General features: G+C 30.5%; 2 protein-coding genes across 3 annotated transcripts; one reads left to right on the forward strand and one right to left on the reverse strand.

Annotated features, from left to right (window-relative positions):
- The first annotated feature begins 360 nt into the window (after positions 1 to 360).
- LOC108489952 (uncharacterized) lies at positions 361 to 6,889 on the forward strand. 2 transcript variants are annotated; one of them, XR_008283311.1, is made up of 14 exons: positions 361 to 863; positions 954 to 1,111; positions 2,048 to 2,151; positions 2,586 to 2,652; positions 3,117 to 3,209; positions 3,293 to 3,457; positions 3,584 to 3,724; positions 3,818 to 3,895; positions 4,340 to 4,452; positions 4,545 to 4,605; positions 5,337 to 5,504; positions 5,605 to 5,769; positions 5,979 to 6,080; positions 6,256 to 6,273. XR_008283311.1 is itself a non-coding variant. In XM_017794720.2 (14 exons), the coding sequence occupies exons 1-14, from the start codon at positions 578 to 580 to the stop codon at positions 6,521 to 6,523; spliced, it is 1,689 nt and encodes a 562-aa protein (XP_017650209.1). In that variant the 5' UTR covers positions 372 to 577; the 3' UTR covers positions 6,524 to 6,889. The 2 variants fall into 2 exon arrangements, 1 of the variants encoding a protein (XP_017650209.1); XM_017794720.2 differs by lacking the exon at positions 5,605 to 5,769 and adding an exon at positions 6,461 to 6,889 and having other exon boundaries at positions 372 to 863; positions 6,256 to 6,345.
- Positions 6,890 to 9,025: 2,136 nt separating this feature from the next.
- On the reverse strand, positions 9,026 to 10,060 carry LOC108451824 (uncharacterized). The gene is made up of 2 exons (XM_017749515.2): positions 9,752 to 10,060; positions 9,026 to 9,671 (listed from the first exon to the last, which is right to left on the reverse strand). Exons 1-2 carry the CDS (start codon positions 9,960 to 9,962, stop codon positions 9,280 to 9,282), a joined length of 603 nt encoding a protein of 200 aa, XP_017605004.1. The 5' UTR covers positions 9,963 to 10,060; the 3' UTR covers positions 9,026 to 9,279.
- Positions 10,061 to 17,679: the final 7,619 nt, after the last annotated feature.

Raw genomic sequence — 17,679 nt, forward strand, 5'->3', positions numbered from 1 at the left:
CTTATTACACTTCAAAGAGGTATGAATCACACATTTAATTGGGGAAGTGCTTGAAACAAATTCCATTGAAAGTTACCATTTCAAGTGTAAAAACTTCCCCCAAATTAAGACAAAGCTTAAAACTTGAATTGTTTTTTTCCCCAAAAAATTGAGGAAAACTTAAGTATTTAATTATTTTCACAAATAAATAAGTGAGTAATGTTTTTTTAAAGAAAAATAAGTGATTAGTGTTTTGTTTTGAAAGTGTGATTAGTGTTAATTAACTTACTAAGAAGTCTATTACAATGTTATTATTCCTAATTTCCTACAAACGAAGCATAATTGTTATTTTTTAATTTGTTGAATTAATCACTTCAACTTTTTTTTTTTTAATGAAAGAAAAGGAAATTACTTTCCATTATCTGATTATTATTTAATTAATCACTTAAGTAATAAACACTTGAATCACATAAAAGTCCAAGCTAATCTGACAAACCTGCATGTTGGAAATGGAATCAGCTCCACCCCATTAAACAATTACTGAATCCAAATTTCTCTTTTCCACTCTCTCCATACCCTAGATCCAATCTCTCCTCCCATGGCGCTCTCCAAGAACCCCGGTGGTCACCGGGGGATGCAAGAATCGATGTACTCAGTGATCGCTCTAGTCTTCATTTTAGTAGCTTGCGTCGAACTATGCGATGCGGCCGCCGCCATCGACGTTTACCGTCTAATCCAATACGACATGTCCGGTTCTGCTTACGGATCTCGCTTCGCGGCTCTCAACCACCACGCCGCCTCCTTGCATTTCCCTCCTGGCGCCGATCTTTCCAGAGCCGTCCTCATCATCCCTCTCCGTGAACTGAACATCACTTTTGTTCGAGGTTCACTTTCATTTCAACAATTTAATTTCTACTCTTCTGTTTTTAGTCTTCTTGAGATTAATTAAACCTTTTACTTTTGGTGTTTGGCAGAATATATCAATCAGAAAAAGCCGTTAGGAGGGTTGCTATTTTTGCTTCCTGACATATTTAGCTTTGAAAATGGAGGGAATAAACAAGTTCATGAAAAGGAGCAACTGAAAAATCTACTGGCAGAGCTGGAACAGTTACTTATACATGCAAATATACCCGTGAGTGTAACAGAGATTATATTTCTTAGGGTTAAATTTTGTCTTCTTGCAAAATTGTTACTTGCCACTATATGCCTGCATAAGTTGCCATGTTATTTAGTTTTTTGGTAAATACTATGCCTTGAGACTGAAGCTTCCTCATTTGCTAAGCTAATTTTGTTTAAGATCTGAGTTCTGTCTGTTGGAGTGTTATTTTGTCTCCGTTGATTGAGACTGAATCAAGTGTAATATTTTTCCTTAGCTTAACAATTTTAATGCATTGTTATTAACCTATACCAGCATTTTCATCATAATTGAAGTTGATTTTGACCTTGTTTGCTTATTGTTTTTAACACTATCCAATTACTTTAACATCATTCCAAAATCCTGCCAGTCTAAATGACTTGGATTCCTGTTTCTTGCTCCATGCTTCCATCTTAAGCAGATACCTGTTGTTGACTAGTTTTCATGTCAACTAATTGTTTAATTGGAAAATGAGATAAACTTTGAAATTTCTTCCTAAAACATGCCTGATATATGTAACTCCAACATCAGTGCTTATTCATATGAGCGAACTTTTTTCTATTGCTATTCTAGCATCATTTGTAAGCTTTTTCTAAAAATTAATCATACTGTGATATATGCTTAAGTCTCATACTCGTTGTTTTCCTGAAGGACATTATCATCTTATGTTCCAGTAGTGTTATCAGCTAGGGCCGACATCTGTCCTTTAGTTTTCTGTGTTCACTTTTTGTGCTCTGTGTGAAAATGATTTTTAGAATTAAATCCTAGTTAATGTTGTTCTTGTGACTCCAAATGAAACCTTTGTTACTTCTCATTTAAGGTAGGAAAATTACAAGAAATGAGAAAACTTTGCTACTTCTCAACTCTTGATTTTTTTTTAATGTCCTTTTTATGCTATAGTTGTAACTTTATTGTGGAGATCTTGTGCTGCAGTATCCTGTTTATTTCGCTTTTGAGAATGATGAAATTGATACTGTCTTGGCGGATATCAAGAAGAATGATGCGATTGGTCAACCTGCTACTGCAACTACTGGAGGGTCAGTTCATAGTTTTTTGGCTTAAAATTGATACTATATATTCAATTGTTGTATAAGGATGCTCGTTTGATGTCAGGGAACAGATCTAGCCTGAACTCTTACCTGTTTTCAACGAGGGATAAAATATTTTACCTGTTTTTCTTGTTTTATTTCTCAAAATATTGTTGAATGATCATTTTCCAGGTTGAGGCCCAAATAAGTGGTTCACTTATTTTATTCATTTACATTTCTACTTTAATCTTACACCATTTTTGCTTATTTATGTCTTCGTTATTCATTTACTTTGGTTGTAAATTTATTTGTAAATAAGTAAATATGGCTCCATCTCTATTGTGACGTGTTTTTAGTTGGTTCTTGTGTATTCTCTAGTTCATTTTGTTGTTGAAATTGGTAAGAATTCATGTTTAATCCAACTCATCTTGTGAAAAATTCAGATACAAGCTTGTTATCCCAACACCTGAACCGAAGAAAGTTGCATCTCCCACCATCACTAATATTCAGGTGTGTGTCAAATTTTATTTTATTTTATTTTTTTGTAACTTTTCTAAATGAACAAAAAGAGTTGCAACTGAATGCATAGTAGAGGAAAATCACATGGCTGCTTCTTGCATATAGTAATAATGAGACACATGTAGCATATGGAAGACAGCCACCTGGTTTTGCTTTTATCATATGAAAGAATACTAGTAATGTTTTAAAAGAAAGAACCTTATTGCCTTCTGACCTGGGAACAACAAAATATATATCATTGCTTCTTTAAAGTTACATAACTTCATTTCAATTGTTGCTCACTCCATCTGCGTATCATATGTTTGTCTTGTAAGATGTTTTGGTATCAGATATTGGTATGTTTAATTTTTCTTGAGCTAGTTTTATTGCGTGTATAATCTGGGGAATCTTGAATATGCATTAATGGTTGTTTTCTGGAAGAAGTTTTCACTCTGGTAATTCTGCTGTGGTAACAGGGGTGGTTGTCTGGCTTGAAAGCTGATGGAGATACAAATCAACTTCCAACGATTGCTATTGTGGCATCTTATGATACTTTTGGGGCTGCTCCTGTATGTATTTTATTAATTTTCAGTAAAGAAAATCAGCTTCAATTATCCAAATGAAGGCACCATAATTTTTTTTAAACATGTAGCCATTATCAGTGGGAAGTGACAGCAATGGGAGTGGCGTTGTAGCACTTCTTGAAATAGCTAGGTTATTTTCTCTTCTGTACTCAAATCCTAAGACAAGAGGAAGGTACAATTTACTTTTTGGCCTGACATCTGGTGGACCATATAACTACAATGGAACTCAGAAGGTAATTCATTTTCATTGATGAACTGAATTTTTATCATCTCTTTCAGTGGCTTATATAACTTTCTGATTAGTTACTTTTGTCATTGTTTTGGTTGCTTTGGTCATATAATTATCATATTTTGTGCAGTGGCTTCGGAGTTTTGATCAACGTTTACGTGAGAGTATTGACTATGCTATTTGTTTAAATAGTATTGGTTCTTGGGATAATGAATTGTGGATTCATGTGTCTAAGCCTCCAGAGAATGCCTACATTAAGCAAATTTTTGAGGTAAGCGGGTAACAATTAGAATAATAGGTCTTGACTGCATTATATGATGTTTTCATTCCATTGGCAAGAATCTGATAAGTGGTGTTATTGAAGGGTTTCTCTAATGTGGCAGAGGAGATGGATATCAAAGTTGGCTTGAAGCACAAGAAAATAAACATCTCCAATCCTCGAGTAAGTTGATATATGTATATATTTCAATGTTTGAACCATCTTCTGTCACCAGTTTCTGAAATTAAGAACATATCCTATGTTTTGATAGAATATTATTACAAACAACTTCATCTATGAGGAACTTATGAAACTTCAGTTTCATGTATCTATGAATGAATTTATTTTTGTGATTTTCCAAAATTGTAGCAGTAACCCCCCTTTATGATCCTGTGGCCTATCTTGCACATAAAATCTTTTCTAGAAAATGGTTAACTCATACTTGAAATATATCTGTTAAATCTGAACTTTTTGCTATCGTTGATGAAATATGATTTTACCAAATGACATCACACATGAAGGTGCATTACATCTATTTATGAGAACTTTTACGGATAGATGTAAGATTGCTCTGCTCTTGCATTTCTGCTGTTTAGATCAGGTAATAAAGCGGTTAAGCTGTTGTAGGTAGCTTGGGAGCATGAACAGTTCTCAAGGCTGAGAGTTACTGCTGCCACTCTTTCTGAAATTTCGACTGCTCCTGAACTCCTACAAGGCACTGGAGGTCTGTATGATAGCAGGTAATATTTTCAAAGTTAAGCCCTTATTATCAAATTTTCAGTTTGTGTCTTTGTGTTTGAGATTAGTTGCTGAGAGCTTGACTATTTTGCAGACAATTTGTGAATGAAACTGCAATCACTAGAGGTGTAAAGTTAGTTGCTGAAAGTCTTGCGGTAAGATCTGCAAGTATATATTTGATTTGGTGTTCTTATTGCCATTCTTGATAAAATTGTGCTTGCAATACATAACCCCTTGCCCCTCCTGTTTGTATGAGTTAGCATAAAGAAATGGAAATCTATCTTGCAATATTTATGAGAACCTGGTACCTCTTGGAAGGGAATGTGTAGACTGTGGACCAATGACATCTGTGTCTGGTCCCTACCAAAGCAATGCTAAGTGAGAGAATGACATGAATATTTATCATGTGATGCTCTTGTGTGGAATGTACTACTGTATATGCATGTGTAAGCATAGAAGCGAAAATTTCTCCCGCTGCATGTTATTACCTAGGATAAATTAACTACAATTCTCACTGGAGGAATATTATAGCATTACATGTATGCTGATGATTGCTGTGATTTAGTCTTTTGGACATTCGAGGCAAAGGACCTGCCCTTGTAGGATGGAATTGGGGGAATGTCTGGGAACATGTGTGGAAAATATGATATAGACCATGCTTTTGCTGGTCAATTTCTGGATACAGTACAATGTATATATGATCCATGCAAACCAACCAATTACTTTGCAAAGGCTTTATCTTGATCATTGCTTTTTTGTTGTTTTACACGCATAGTAAGAGTATTTGGATAGTTGCCAACTTGTGTGCAAAGACTTTTAAGTTTTAATCATTTGCTCGTGCATGAATACATACTTTTTATTTTAAAATTGTCATCACTTTTTGCAGAGGCATATCTATGGCCACCAGGGAAAAAATGTCCAAATTTTTGCAGATGGCGGTAGTTTGGCTGTAAATCCTGCTTATATACAATCTTGGCTGGATCTTTTATCACAAACACCTCGTGTGGCTCCGTTTCTTTCAAAGAATGACCCTTTTGTCATGGCTTTGAAGAAGGTTTATCTCCTGTTCCTTTTCTTGATCTTCTCCTTTATGTTTCCGTTTCTTTCTTTAAGATGATGATTTGCGCTTTAAGAATTGAGTTGATTTTCTTCAGAGTTGAATTAGGTTTAAAGAATCAAATATATGATATTTAAGATACGGGGATTGTCAAATGTCTTGGATAACTGCTCTTCCAATTGGGAGTTTGATGAAAGAAACACTTTGCTTCTATGAAAGAAAGTTGCATGTACCATTACAAAGCAAACGTAAAGAAAAAAAAGTATGTGTATTTCATTCCAGCTTGCCTCACTTCAAAACTTGTACTTTCTTTTACCAACCACATAAACTTCCAAGTATCATTATCAGTAAATATAACAGAACAAACTTTTGGATAAGGATTTATGGTAAGTGGTGAAAACACTAGAATGACTTGCCACGTGCTTTCTTTAACTTTCAGTTCTGATTGCTGTTCGTCTCACTCTATTGCAGGAATTAGCTGATCATACTGATGAAGTGAACATGCAACATGAGGTTCTTGAAGGGGTATTCACTTTCTATGATTCAACTAGTGCTAGGCTTAACATCTATCAGGTATTTACTATTGTTTGAATTAACTTTTTTTTTTTTTGCGTGTGTGCGCGCGCATGCGCAAGGATGATGAATGCATTAGACGACTGACAGATTGGTTGGGACATATATAGACAGAATTAATTTTTGTTTACCATTGCCCATTCAAATAATGACAGGTTTAATCGTGGTGTTGCAGGTTGCTAGTGTAACATTCGACTTGCTGTTACTTCTCGTGTTGGGATCATATTTGATAGTGCTCTTCAGTTTTCTTGTCATCACAACTAGGGTGACTCTTTATTCACTATTAACCAGTTGTTTTAAATCGCTAAACATTGACCTTTTATTTGCCATGTTTAGGATATTTAAGAAAAAACTAATTTAATGACGACGCTTTTCTACAGGGTCTTGATGATCTAATCAGTTTATTTCGCCGGCCCCCTTCTCGAAAGGTGAAAACAGCTTGATCGCATAAGCAGAACATTATATGCGGATGCATTTTGTACGAAATGTTCTCTAATGTAAACTTAAAACAAAATATCCCACGAGGTTCCTTGGTTTTCACTTTTTTTTCTTCTCCTTTTTAGTTTTAGTATGACGGGGGACCATTTTAAATGAGATCAATTTTAGGTGCGAGAAAATTTTTGCTCAATCCACCCAGGATTGTATTGTATTGTATTGTTGTTGGTTTTCTAGAATAATACGTAGGGGGGTATCCGTACATTTTTAATTACACGACATGGCATGTATGTTGATTTTAGATTTGTGTCTAACATATGTATGTGTAAAACTCGTTAACATAGGTGATATAAATACTGATCCACGCACATAAAGTTAGTGTAAAAATAATTAACAATCCCGTAATTTTAATGTCGCCTGCCAAGTTTTGATGCAAAAGATTAATATGAAATTTGTTTGCTTATTTTGCTTTATAAAGTGTGGCAATGACTATTTTGGACTTTCAATTTTATAAAAAATATATTTTAACTTTTTATTTAATTTCTCATCTTTTAGTCTTTGAATTTTTTTGTCAAATTATCTTAAAATGGATGAAAAAGTAAATATTTGTTAATTTTGTTAATATGGTATACACGTGAATTGACAGTGGATGAATATTAATATTTAATTAATTTTTAGAATTTTAAAAATAATTTTTATATTTTATACTTTTAATGGTTTTAATTTTAAAAATATTTTTTTTATTTTTAAAATTTTAAAAATTAATTAAATATTAAATGTTATTTATATGACAATAAACATGTATGTCATATCAGTAAAGTTAAAAAGATTATTTTTAATTCATTTTGAGGTGATTTAATAAAAATATAAATTAAAGACGGAAAATTAAATATGGATTAAAATGATTTTTATAAAATTAGAAAGCTAAATAAAATATTATACCTACATAAAAGGAAATGTTTTTTTCTCTCTCGGTTAAGTTGAAAATTATATACTGGAATTATATAAGTCAATTGATTTACACTGAAATTGCTACATACCACTAACACATAGAGATGATAGAAACCCTTAGATTGTAATAAAAGAAAATAAAAACACTAATCAACATTTAAAAAAAATTCACCATTGGATTCAAGTATAAAGTTTTATGAAGAGGATCTGTTGTTTGTGGATTTATGGTAATTGCTATTAGCTGTAGAGAAGAAAATGTCAATCTCTATTGCCTGTTGTCAAGCAATTTTCCTTGGAGTACAAAGAGACATAGTAATATCCTTTTGATTTGAAATCTTTAATCAAGCAATTAATATGAGAAGAATCAATTAACAAATCCCTAAATCTCTTGTAACGCCCTTCAGTTCTAGCCATGGAATTACTTGAAAGAAACCCTTCCAATCCACCAACAAATAAAAGGCTATCATCTATATATGTGGAATTTATTATACTTTCCAACATCTAATTATCCCCACAAATAAGAAGGGAAAGAAAATAGTGCAGGAAACTTGTGAGAATTTCATAAGAAAAATTATACTTTGATTTTTTTATAAAATATAATTTAATCTTGAATCTTTTAAAATAAAATTTTCGAGGTTGTTGTTTACTTTGTACATTTTACATAATTCCATAGTTCCATTCTTTTTTCTTTCTTAAATGAAAAAAAAAATCAATGCCGCTCAATCTTTTCAAGATTGCCTAATTAATCTCCTAACATCTTCATCCCACAATTCCAAAAAGAGATACGCAAGTTGAGATGCGACAATTTTCATAAATATGTAATTTCATACATGTATTTAGATTTTGTTACCATTTTCATAAATTATTAATATTATTATTATTATAAGATCATTTTTCATTTACTTATTATATACATTAATGATTATATTTATTCATTATAAAATAAATAAATGTGTTTACTTTTAAAATATATATCATTAAATCAAAATTAAAATTTTTTATAAAAGATTTATAGTGAACCGATAAAAAAATATATATAAAATTGATATTTATTTCAAAAACTAATCAAGAAACTAAGGCATAGTAATCCAATTAATGACCAACCAGTCCATTTGTTCAATAAAAAGATTTCGATAGGCACATGTAATGAAATATTATATATAAAATTGATATTTATTTCAAAACTAATCAAGAAACTAAGACATAATAATCCAATTAATGACCAACCAGTCCATTTGTTCAATAAAAAGATTTTGATAGGCACATGTAATGAAATTGATTGAGAAAGTGACATATTTTATAATAGAAAGCACCAATGTATATATATTTATTTGTTTTTGTTAAATATCTCAAATCATATTTATATATATGTCTATTACTTTACTCAATGGATAAAGGATCTAATTGATAGAGGAAGCATCATAAAGATCAATTAGAAAGAAAAAAAAAAGTTGAAGAATACCCAAAATCTTGGGGCATTTTCCATGGCCATATTTGAAAGAGAAACAAAAAAGAGAGGTAAAAAGCATATGCTTGAGGAATTAGAGAAAGCCCATGAATTTGTAGTATACTATAAACTGCTATATGCTAGTATTAAACAAGAAACCAAATATTACATCAAACTCTCCACTTTTAATTAATACACATAATTAATAGAAATTACATAAAATCTTACGAGTCTGCACTCACAAACTATATTATATATATAGCAGCGAAGAACTATATAAATATATATATCACACGTCTTTCTCACAAATACTATTATGACATTAATTACTGCTATTACACTATCTCTAATCCACTGAGATACTCATCAAGGGATACCGATGATGGGGAAGAAAGGAACATAATAGCTGGATGGTGCAAGTCCCCACTCCGGGGGTAGTGGCAGATCGACGGTCTTGGATGAACCGATCCCCTTTTGAGCTCCACATGACTTGGCATCAACGGATGCCAAAGGGCATGAAGTGGAGAAAGCCAGTGGAGTGGAGAGGGTGTAAGTATTGAGTTGATGTCCCACCTTCACAACCTTGGACACCAGGTTTTTCTTCTTACTGTATAGCTGGTTTGGTCCACCTAGGAGCTTGGCAAGGCAGTTAGGGTTTGAGATGCCTGATGGAAGCTGGACCTTGAAAGAACCATTTTCTTCAGTGGTTGCAGTGGCTAGTTTCTTCACTTTCTCACACTTCACTGCAACTTGGATGCCTGCAATTGTAAAGCCTATATGATTAAGTAGTAGGACAACATTTAAAAAACAACTCAAAAGAGGGAAAATTAGAGGGAACCTGAGAAGTCATAATTATGAGGGCAGTCGAAGCAGGAGATTTTGGCAGTGAGATGTTGGCAATTTGAGAGTTGAACCCTAGTAAGAGCCACTAGGAACAGCACTAGTGCAGAAATCATCCCTAAAGGAAGTGCCATTTTGATTTTCGTAAGCCAACACAATGTCAAGTGTGTGTTTTTCTTTAGAGTATGAAGAATTATGGGAGAGGGCATATATTGTTGCTTATAAATGCAAGGGGGGGAATTAGCTAAGACCGTATTTAATGAAAGGAAACCAAAGGCTGAGTTGGTAGTTGGTGCTAATTTACTGCAGTAACGAACTAACACGAGAACCCCCTTATCTTGTTTTTTCTTCTTCCACAGTGACATGTGTAAATTTAGACCAACTTTAAGCCTATCTATACCTATTTTCTAAGAACAACAACAATAATAACTGTGACAAACTAACTCTCACAAATGATGTTTCTCGTGAATACTCAAAATTCCAAACATTTTAGACCAACTTTATCATTTCTCGACCCACCATCAAAAAAGTAGATTTCATAAACATAATAAAGATTATAAATGTGTAAAAAAAAAAAAAAGCATAAACACCAACATCAAGTGTAGTCAAAATGTTTGGTTAATCGTATCTGTTGTATATTATATTTATTTTCATAACCTAATGTTGAAAGAAGGTGGGTACATGGATAGTGTGGGTCCTTAGACCTTAATCTAAAGTTTTTGTTACCGATGGATGTTTCTAAGCATATATATGTTAGTGTATAGGAGGTGAAATACTTGGTTATGAATTTGTGTTGCTATATGGAATCATTACAACCACATTCTAAAGCTGTTAATAGATTTGGGGTACTTAAGAATTGACATGTATTTGTGTGTTTCTCTTTCGGTGCATTATTAGAAGATCTGATGAGGTCTCGTTGCCCTAAGAAAGTGGCTACACTTAAATCCATCCTTCTCATCTATTTAATTTCCCACTTGAATTAAAAACTAAATTTGAGAAATCAATCATCACCATTTACTATCAACTGCAATTATGCATTTCCAATACTTATCATCTAAGACTTGGGAGCCATTTTTTAAGGTGTTAAGATAAAATTATTTAATTTTAAAGGTCAATGTTTACAAAAAGAAAGTTAATTTTTAATGGGGTCAAAACTTTTTATTAAATTAATGGCCATAAATTACAATTTAAGGATAGAGAAAAGATTGTGATTAAATTTGATAATTGAATTCCAAAATTTTTAAGAGTAATTGTATAACCTCCATATTCATTTTTAAACCTTGGAACTTGTCAAACATTTAACATCAAACAACCAAAATAAAGAATTTAATAGAACCAACTACTACTACAAATATTGCCAGTTTTGCCACTCAATTTGCAAGCACAACTTGTTTCACTATGACTCTGATTGAACCTTAAACGGAAGAGATGGAATTTAAAAGTTGAAGTTTTAGTTATTAGGGATGAGTTCCATTCGCTTTGATTTAGTTTTTTAGATTTTTTCATTTCTTCATAATAATTTGATTCAATTTCTTATTTTTATATTATTTTTTGGACTTATTTTGACAAAATAAATTATAGCTTTTGGATATTATTTTGTAAAATTTTCAAGCCTTTTCATAAATATTTCTAAAATTTATTAGTAAATAAAATAATCTTTATATAAAAAATTTAAGCTATTTTTTCTAATTTAAATATAAAATATTTATTTTACATTATTAAAAAATAAAATTCAATGATCCAAATTGGGTAAATTATAATTTTTAACCAAAACTATCCAAACTGAATAATTCAGATTAATTTTCGATTTCTCAAATTTTATTGATATTTAAAAATATGAGAAATTAACCCAATTGAAAAGATTATGAAATATATTATATGATGATAACCCAAATGGGATATACAAATGTAAATATATAGGAAGGGACTACAAATTTTTTGTGACATTTAATAAAGCCGTACAATGGTAGGTTGGTTTTTCATATAGCACCTTAATTGCCAATAAATGAAAGAGATGGGAAGAAATGTAAAACCCTAATTTCAGTTTTTAGCTTAGCCCAGGGGCGAAGAGATTTAATGCTCATTAATGTAGTCTATATTTTTCAACCTTGAGTTTCGTTTTTCAACATCAAAATAAGTCAACATTATTATCAAAGATCTAACATTTCGAGATTCATAATATATAATATATCTTTGAAGATGGAGTAATTTTCAAAATGTAGCATTATGTTTACAATTTCAATTATATCTGGATTTTCTTTTTATTTTTTAAAGTGTTTTGTTCTCTACATTTTGTTTGTTTAATTTGAAATTGGATATATATCCAATTTAGTTTCGAATAATATGCATTTTGAAAACTCAAAACCTTCTAGCTTGACATGGCAAAACTTAAGCATTGAATATATAGAACTAGATTTGGAATTTTGGATGGAAGAAGGGCCAAGGCAATTGGGAACCCTTCTGACAACAAGCTAAGCCTTTGAATAAATGGGGTAGGGTACCTCTGCCCTGCAATTCCACACTTTCTGATTCTAATAAATATTATTCACCAACATTTATTTATTTATTTTTTTACAATTTTTTTATAGGTTAAATAAGATTATGGATTAGAGTTGCCGTTTGAGTTTTAATTCGATTAGTATGAGTATTGTTGAAAATTCAACACTAAATTAATATATGTCTCGTACAATAAAATGAAAATAAAGGAAAAACGCTGACGATCGAGTTTCAAATTGTTGATGAAAAAGATAAAAGAGATAAATTCCATAGCCCAAAAAGAAAAAAGCGCTTTATTAGTAATTTTTTTCTGGATTGTCATGAGAAAATAAGAAAGCAGAGTTGAGCATTGCATAACTTCTACTGTCATAAATATGTAGACTGTCCAACTACTAATATTTAGGTTAATAAATTTATTAACATAATGGTAAATATTAAAATTGGAAGTTATTATTTTAATAAATTTAATTTATTATCCTGGATAATTCTCAATAAAATTAAAAAAACATAATTCTAGTATTTTACCTTTTGTAACTAAATATATAAAATTACTAACTTACCATACACATTGGGTTCGGGGTTCCGTAGTTCATGTAAATAATCTCTCCAGTTAATATCAAAGACATTTAAAGTATATATGCCTAACTTATCACTACATTAATTTGCTTGCAAATATTGATTTCCATTTTTACAAAAATGATACTACTTTCACTTAGTTTCTAATTTGAGTTTAGATTTCTTCTTTCGGGCTTGTACATATATAATTATTTATTGTCCCTTGTAATTTTTTTTTTGTCAGCTCAAATATGAAACTTTCACGTCCTAATTACTTAGTACCTTATTTCTTAAATTTCAACACCAAAAAGTTGATGGATTTTTAATTCCAACGTAAATAGTGTAGATGAGAAAGCATTAGTATGAGTTAATGACCTCTCCATGAATAAAAATACAAGGAGCTAAGCAGTTGTGGAGTGGAGGATTGGTTGAGCTAGTTGTATCTCAAGTAGATTCTCAAAAAATTGCCCTATATATTCAAATATTCACTAGACTGAACAGAAAAAAAAAGTTATTATTGCCAAATTGTCACTTATAGTACATTATTTGAGTGTGAATGTTATGATGCATAGATATTGTTCACATCAGTTGGGACAATAAAATCTGAAGTGATGTCTGCATCTCCAGCTAATGCAATATGGGCAATAAAATCAAATGAAGAACTTGAGGGTGGAAGCCATGGTTGAAACTTTGACGTACATATGTCACTCTTTAACTTCAAGACTGAATGTGCCGGATGAGGCATTTATGTGGCATGTATAGAGTTATGTTTACGCCATTGGTGGAGGCTATTTTCCAATGGTGCCTGCTAGGTGAAAATCACCAAGGATTTTGTACTTGTAGTTGTTGGAACTTCGGAATGTCCTTTGTCTTGTCTAAGGCATTGTTCCTCATCACCCACGAAGCAGTTAAATGAGTTAAACACCTTGTGCACATTGAAGTTGTTTTCAGATTTAAGTTGCCTTGTTCGCGAGATCCAAATTAATGCAAATACGTGACAACATGCAAAGGAGCGAGATTAAAGTTTGCTAAGCTTTATTAATGTCAAATTCTCTCTTCTTAATTCTACCAGGCGTGGAATAATTTTGGGTGAAAATTAAAAATAATATTAACATCGCTGAGTTCTCACTTATGTTAACTTGGATTCGAATGCGAATATATCGAAAATGGATATGCATTCCATATAATTATATTCAGTTTTTTTAAGTATTTAGTGAGTCTTTGTGAGTTATTGTAAAATCATATTCTATCCATATTCAAATATATGTTTAATACAAATATCATATTCAATAAGTCTAAACAAAATAAATTTTTGCCTATCATGCTTAATTTGCAAATAAATAAAGTGTGTTTCTTGTAACATTAAGTGAATAATTTTATCTTCAAATATAGAAACATAAGTTTAGTTCAAAATGTGACAGAAACTTTTAGAGAGAAACAGTTGTCTATGTGAGGATATTTATATTCAGGCACATATTTAAATATTAAGTTACGAGGTGATTCTAATTTAAATATATAAAAGAATCCAAAATATTTGAATATATGCATGTAAACATATACGTAGCTACCCTCGTCTTGTACTTAGTATTATGCCCATGTAAATTCAGCGGACAAATAGAGTCTTGGGAAGTGACAGTGTGTAATGACCCAAAATTCACGGGCATAAAAAAAATATATTATCGGGCCTCCGTCTTAGTGAATTAGATTCATAAATAATTATTAGAAATATTTATAAGTTTAGTAGCGTGTCTAATTACATTTTAATTAGGCGAATTTAGTTTAATTTGGAAAAATAGAAAAAAGGATTAAATTGAATTAACGATAAAAGTTGAATTATAGAACAATAGAAAGTAAAAGGGCTAAAATGACAATTAAGCCAATTTGTTTTAAATTATATAATTAATGATATATAAATATAGTTTATATAATATGAATTTATGATAATTAAAATATAATGATATTATTTATTAAATAAATTTATGCCAATTGTGTGGATATGATAAAATATATGTGTAATACTTGTATTTATACAATTGTAAAATATATGTAAATTTTTTAAATAATAAGTAAAAGATATTTATTAATTATTAATTAAATTATTATATTATAAGATTTTTATTTAATAAATTAATTAGATTAAGACAAATGGATGGTATACAATTAATACAATTTATACATGTGTAAAAATTATATTAGTACAATTGTAAAATAAATAATTAAACTACTTATTATTTAAGTTAAAGATATTTATTAAATTAAATAATTAAATTATATGATTTTTGTATAATAAACAAATTGAATAATGACAATTGTAATAAGAATATTAGTACATTTGTTATAAAACAATTTGTTTACTTAATATTAAAGTAATAGATAATTAGAATTAAATTATTAATATAAAACAAATAAATTAAAGTAAATAGAATAAAACGAAAGTAAAGGAAAAAGAAAACAAAAAAAACTAACAAACAGAATAAGAAACAGAGAGCATTCGAAAAACATGGGAAGAAATGGGAAAGAAATGAAAAGGGAAAATTGGGATGTTAAAGCTTCAAGTTTGTTTGGTAAGCTAAATTTAGTCCTTTTCTCTTAAATTTGATGTTTTAGAAGTCTTAAAATAAGGTTTTGATGAAATTAATTTGATAGTTTGAAAGTTTATAAGCTTTTAAACAAAGTTCATGTTGAAGAAAAAGATGAATTAGGGATTGAATTGAAAAATTTTAAGTTAGAATTAGTAAAAGGATTAAATTGTAAAGTAAGCTATAAGTTTTGTATTAGAGGATTAAATTAAAAGAAATTTTAAATTAGGGTTATATTATGAATACTTGATAATTAGGATGAATATGGAAGAAAAATGAATAGAATTGAAGTATGAAATAAATGAAACAAATAAAAGAGTCAATTAGGATTAAATTTAAAATTTGGCATAAATTGAGTAGAAATTTAATTAATTATTTAAATTAATTCTGTAATTAATAATTTAAAATGTTATTATTATTTTTATTTTCGTAGCTAAGAAGGAAAACGAGGCATTGGCATCCAAAGGAAAAGAAAAGATCGTTGAGGAGTAAACTCGTATTCCGGGTTTGTATTACTATAACTCAAACTATTTATTAAATGTATATTGAATTTATAGTTATGGAATAATTAAGATAAGGTAAGTATTATATTTGAAATTAAATATGAGTATGTGGGAAAATTAATTTGTATATGAATTAAGATAATAGATGTTTGAATTGATTGAGTATTGAAAATTTTTGTGGAAATGAAATTGAAATTGGAAAAGTAAAATAATACCCTATTAACTTGTCGGACTAGATTTGATACAAATGGCATGCCATTGGATTTGTGATGTGATGAGCATTCAATTTGTGATGTGATGAGGAGATTTGTAGTTCGGCCGAGAAGATGTTTCTGTTATTATATACTTCGGTTTATCCGAAGAGGCATTTAATGCCTTATTGGTGTGTTTGGGAAGATATGATATATTGGTGTGTTTGGGAGGCTATATTATACTGGTGTGTTATGGAAAATTTATAATATTCCGGGTGTGTTTGGGCTGGATATTCTGGTGTGTATGGGTGGAATCAACGTATCTGTCAGAGCCGAGTCTTGTTAATAGGGTAAATAATTAAAATGAAATTTTGAAAATGAGATTAATTGTTTTGGCACTATTGAAAAGTATGAGAAAGAATGTATGAGTTAAATTATGAATTGAGTTAGTATATGAAAATGAAATATGAATTTAAGAGTTATGAAATAATATAATTATATATATAATTAGTTTAAATGATTATAAAGTTTATGGTTGATGTTTGTAATTTATTAATGTTAAATAGTTTTGATTTATAGTAATACCACTGAGTATGAAATACTCAAAGATACTGATTGTTTCATGCAAGAGTCATTAGAGTTTGGATTCGGTCCAAGATCCAAAACAAACCCGACTCCAACAAGAAGATTTCGGTGATGTATTTCTTCTTTTTGTTAAGTGGCATGTACTAGATAGTTGAATATGAATTATGTATATACTGTAGAAGCCCAAATTGCCCGGGCCCAATTATATGAAAACCCAACCAAACCTCTAAACCCATTAAAACCCTTAACCCATGACCCATTTACATCTACCCAAACCCAATTCAAAAGCCCATTAAGCCCCCAAAAAAAACCTAACCCAAAAAAAAAAAAAAGAAAAAAAGAAAAGAAAAACCTACCAAAAAACCTAACCCAAAAAAAAAAAAGAAAAAAAAGAAAAACCTAACAAAAAAAGATAAAAAAACCTAGCCACCTAACCACTTTCCCACTTGCCCCATTTTTCCTCCCATTGTCTACCACCACCACCTACAAAATAGAAAAAAAAAAAAGAAAATCATGTAAAAGATGGCTATAAAAAGCCATTCAAAAATCATGTAAAGAGGGAGGAGGGGGGATTTTACAAAGATTGGAAAAAAAAACATAAAAATCCCTTCAAATTTTGAACACAAAAGAAACATCAATAAAAAGGTTGCATCTTTTTCTTTTTTCCTCTTCTTTCGAATTTTTTTTCTTTTTTTTTGTATTGTTTTTTTTCTTTCTTTATATATACATATATTGTTAAAAAAAATTTAACTTTTCCGGCCACCGTGGGCGGTGGCCGGCGGTGGTCGACGACGGGCGGCGACCGACGATCAACCGGTGACCGGCCCCCCTTGGCCGGATTTCCTTTTCCCCCTCCCTTCTCTCTTCTTTCCCCCTTCTTTTTTTTAGGTATTTTATATATATTATGTATATATTTTTTAATGCCATTAGTTATATATTTCTTATGTATATATTCTTAAATACTATTATATACATATATATATATATTTTAAATACCATATTGTGTATATATTATTA

This window comes from Gossypium arboreum, chromosome 5 (assembly GCF_025698485.1).
Source record: "Gossypium arboreum isolate Shixiya-1 chromosome 5, ASM2569848v2, whole genome shotgun sequence".
Taxonomy (NCBI): domain Eukaryota; kingdom Viridiplantae; phylum Streptophyta; class Magnoliopsida; order Malvales; family Malvaceae; genus Gossypium; species Gossypium arboreum.

Excerpts from the sequence above, each read along its gene's own strand:
- LOC108451824 (XM_017749515.2), bottom strand. The coding sequence starts at position 9,962 with ATGCCCTCTCCCATAATTCTTCATACTCTAAAGAAAAACACACACTTG. Across the intron at positions 9,672-9,751 it reads TCATAATTATGACTTCTCAG|GCATCCAAGTTGCAGTGAAG; the intron begins GTTCCCTCTAAT and ends TTACAATTGCAG.
- LOC108489952 (XM_017794720.2), top strand. The coding sequence starts at position 578 with ATGGCGCTCTCCAAGAACCCCGGTGGTCACCGGGGGATGCAAGAATCG. Across the intron at positions 3,210-3,292 it reads ATACTTTTGGGGCTGCTCCT|CCATTATCAGTGGGAAGTGA; the intron begins GTATGTATTTTA and ends TTAAACATGTAG. Across the intron at positions 5,505-5,978 it reads TTGTCATGGCTTTGAAGAAG|GAATTAGCTGATCATACTGA; the intron begins GTTTATCTCCTG and ends ACTCTATTGCAG.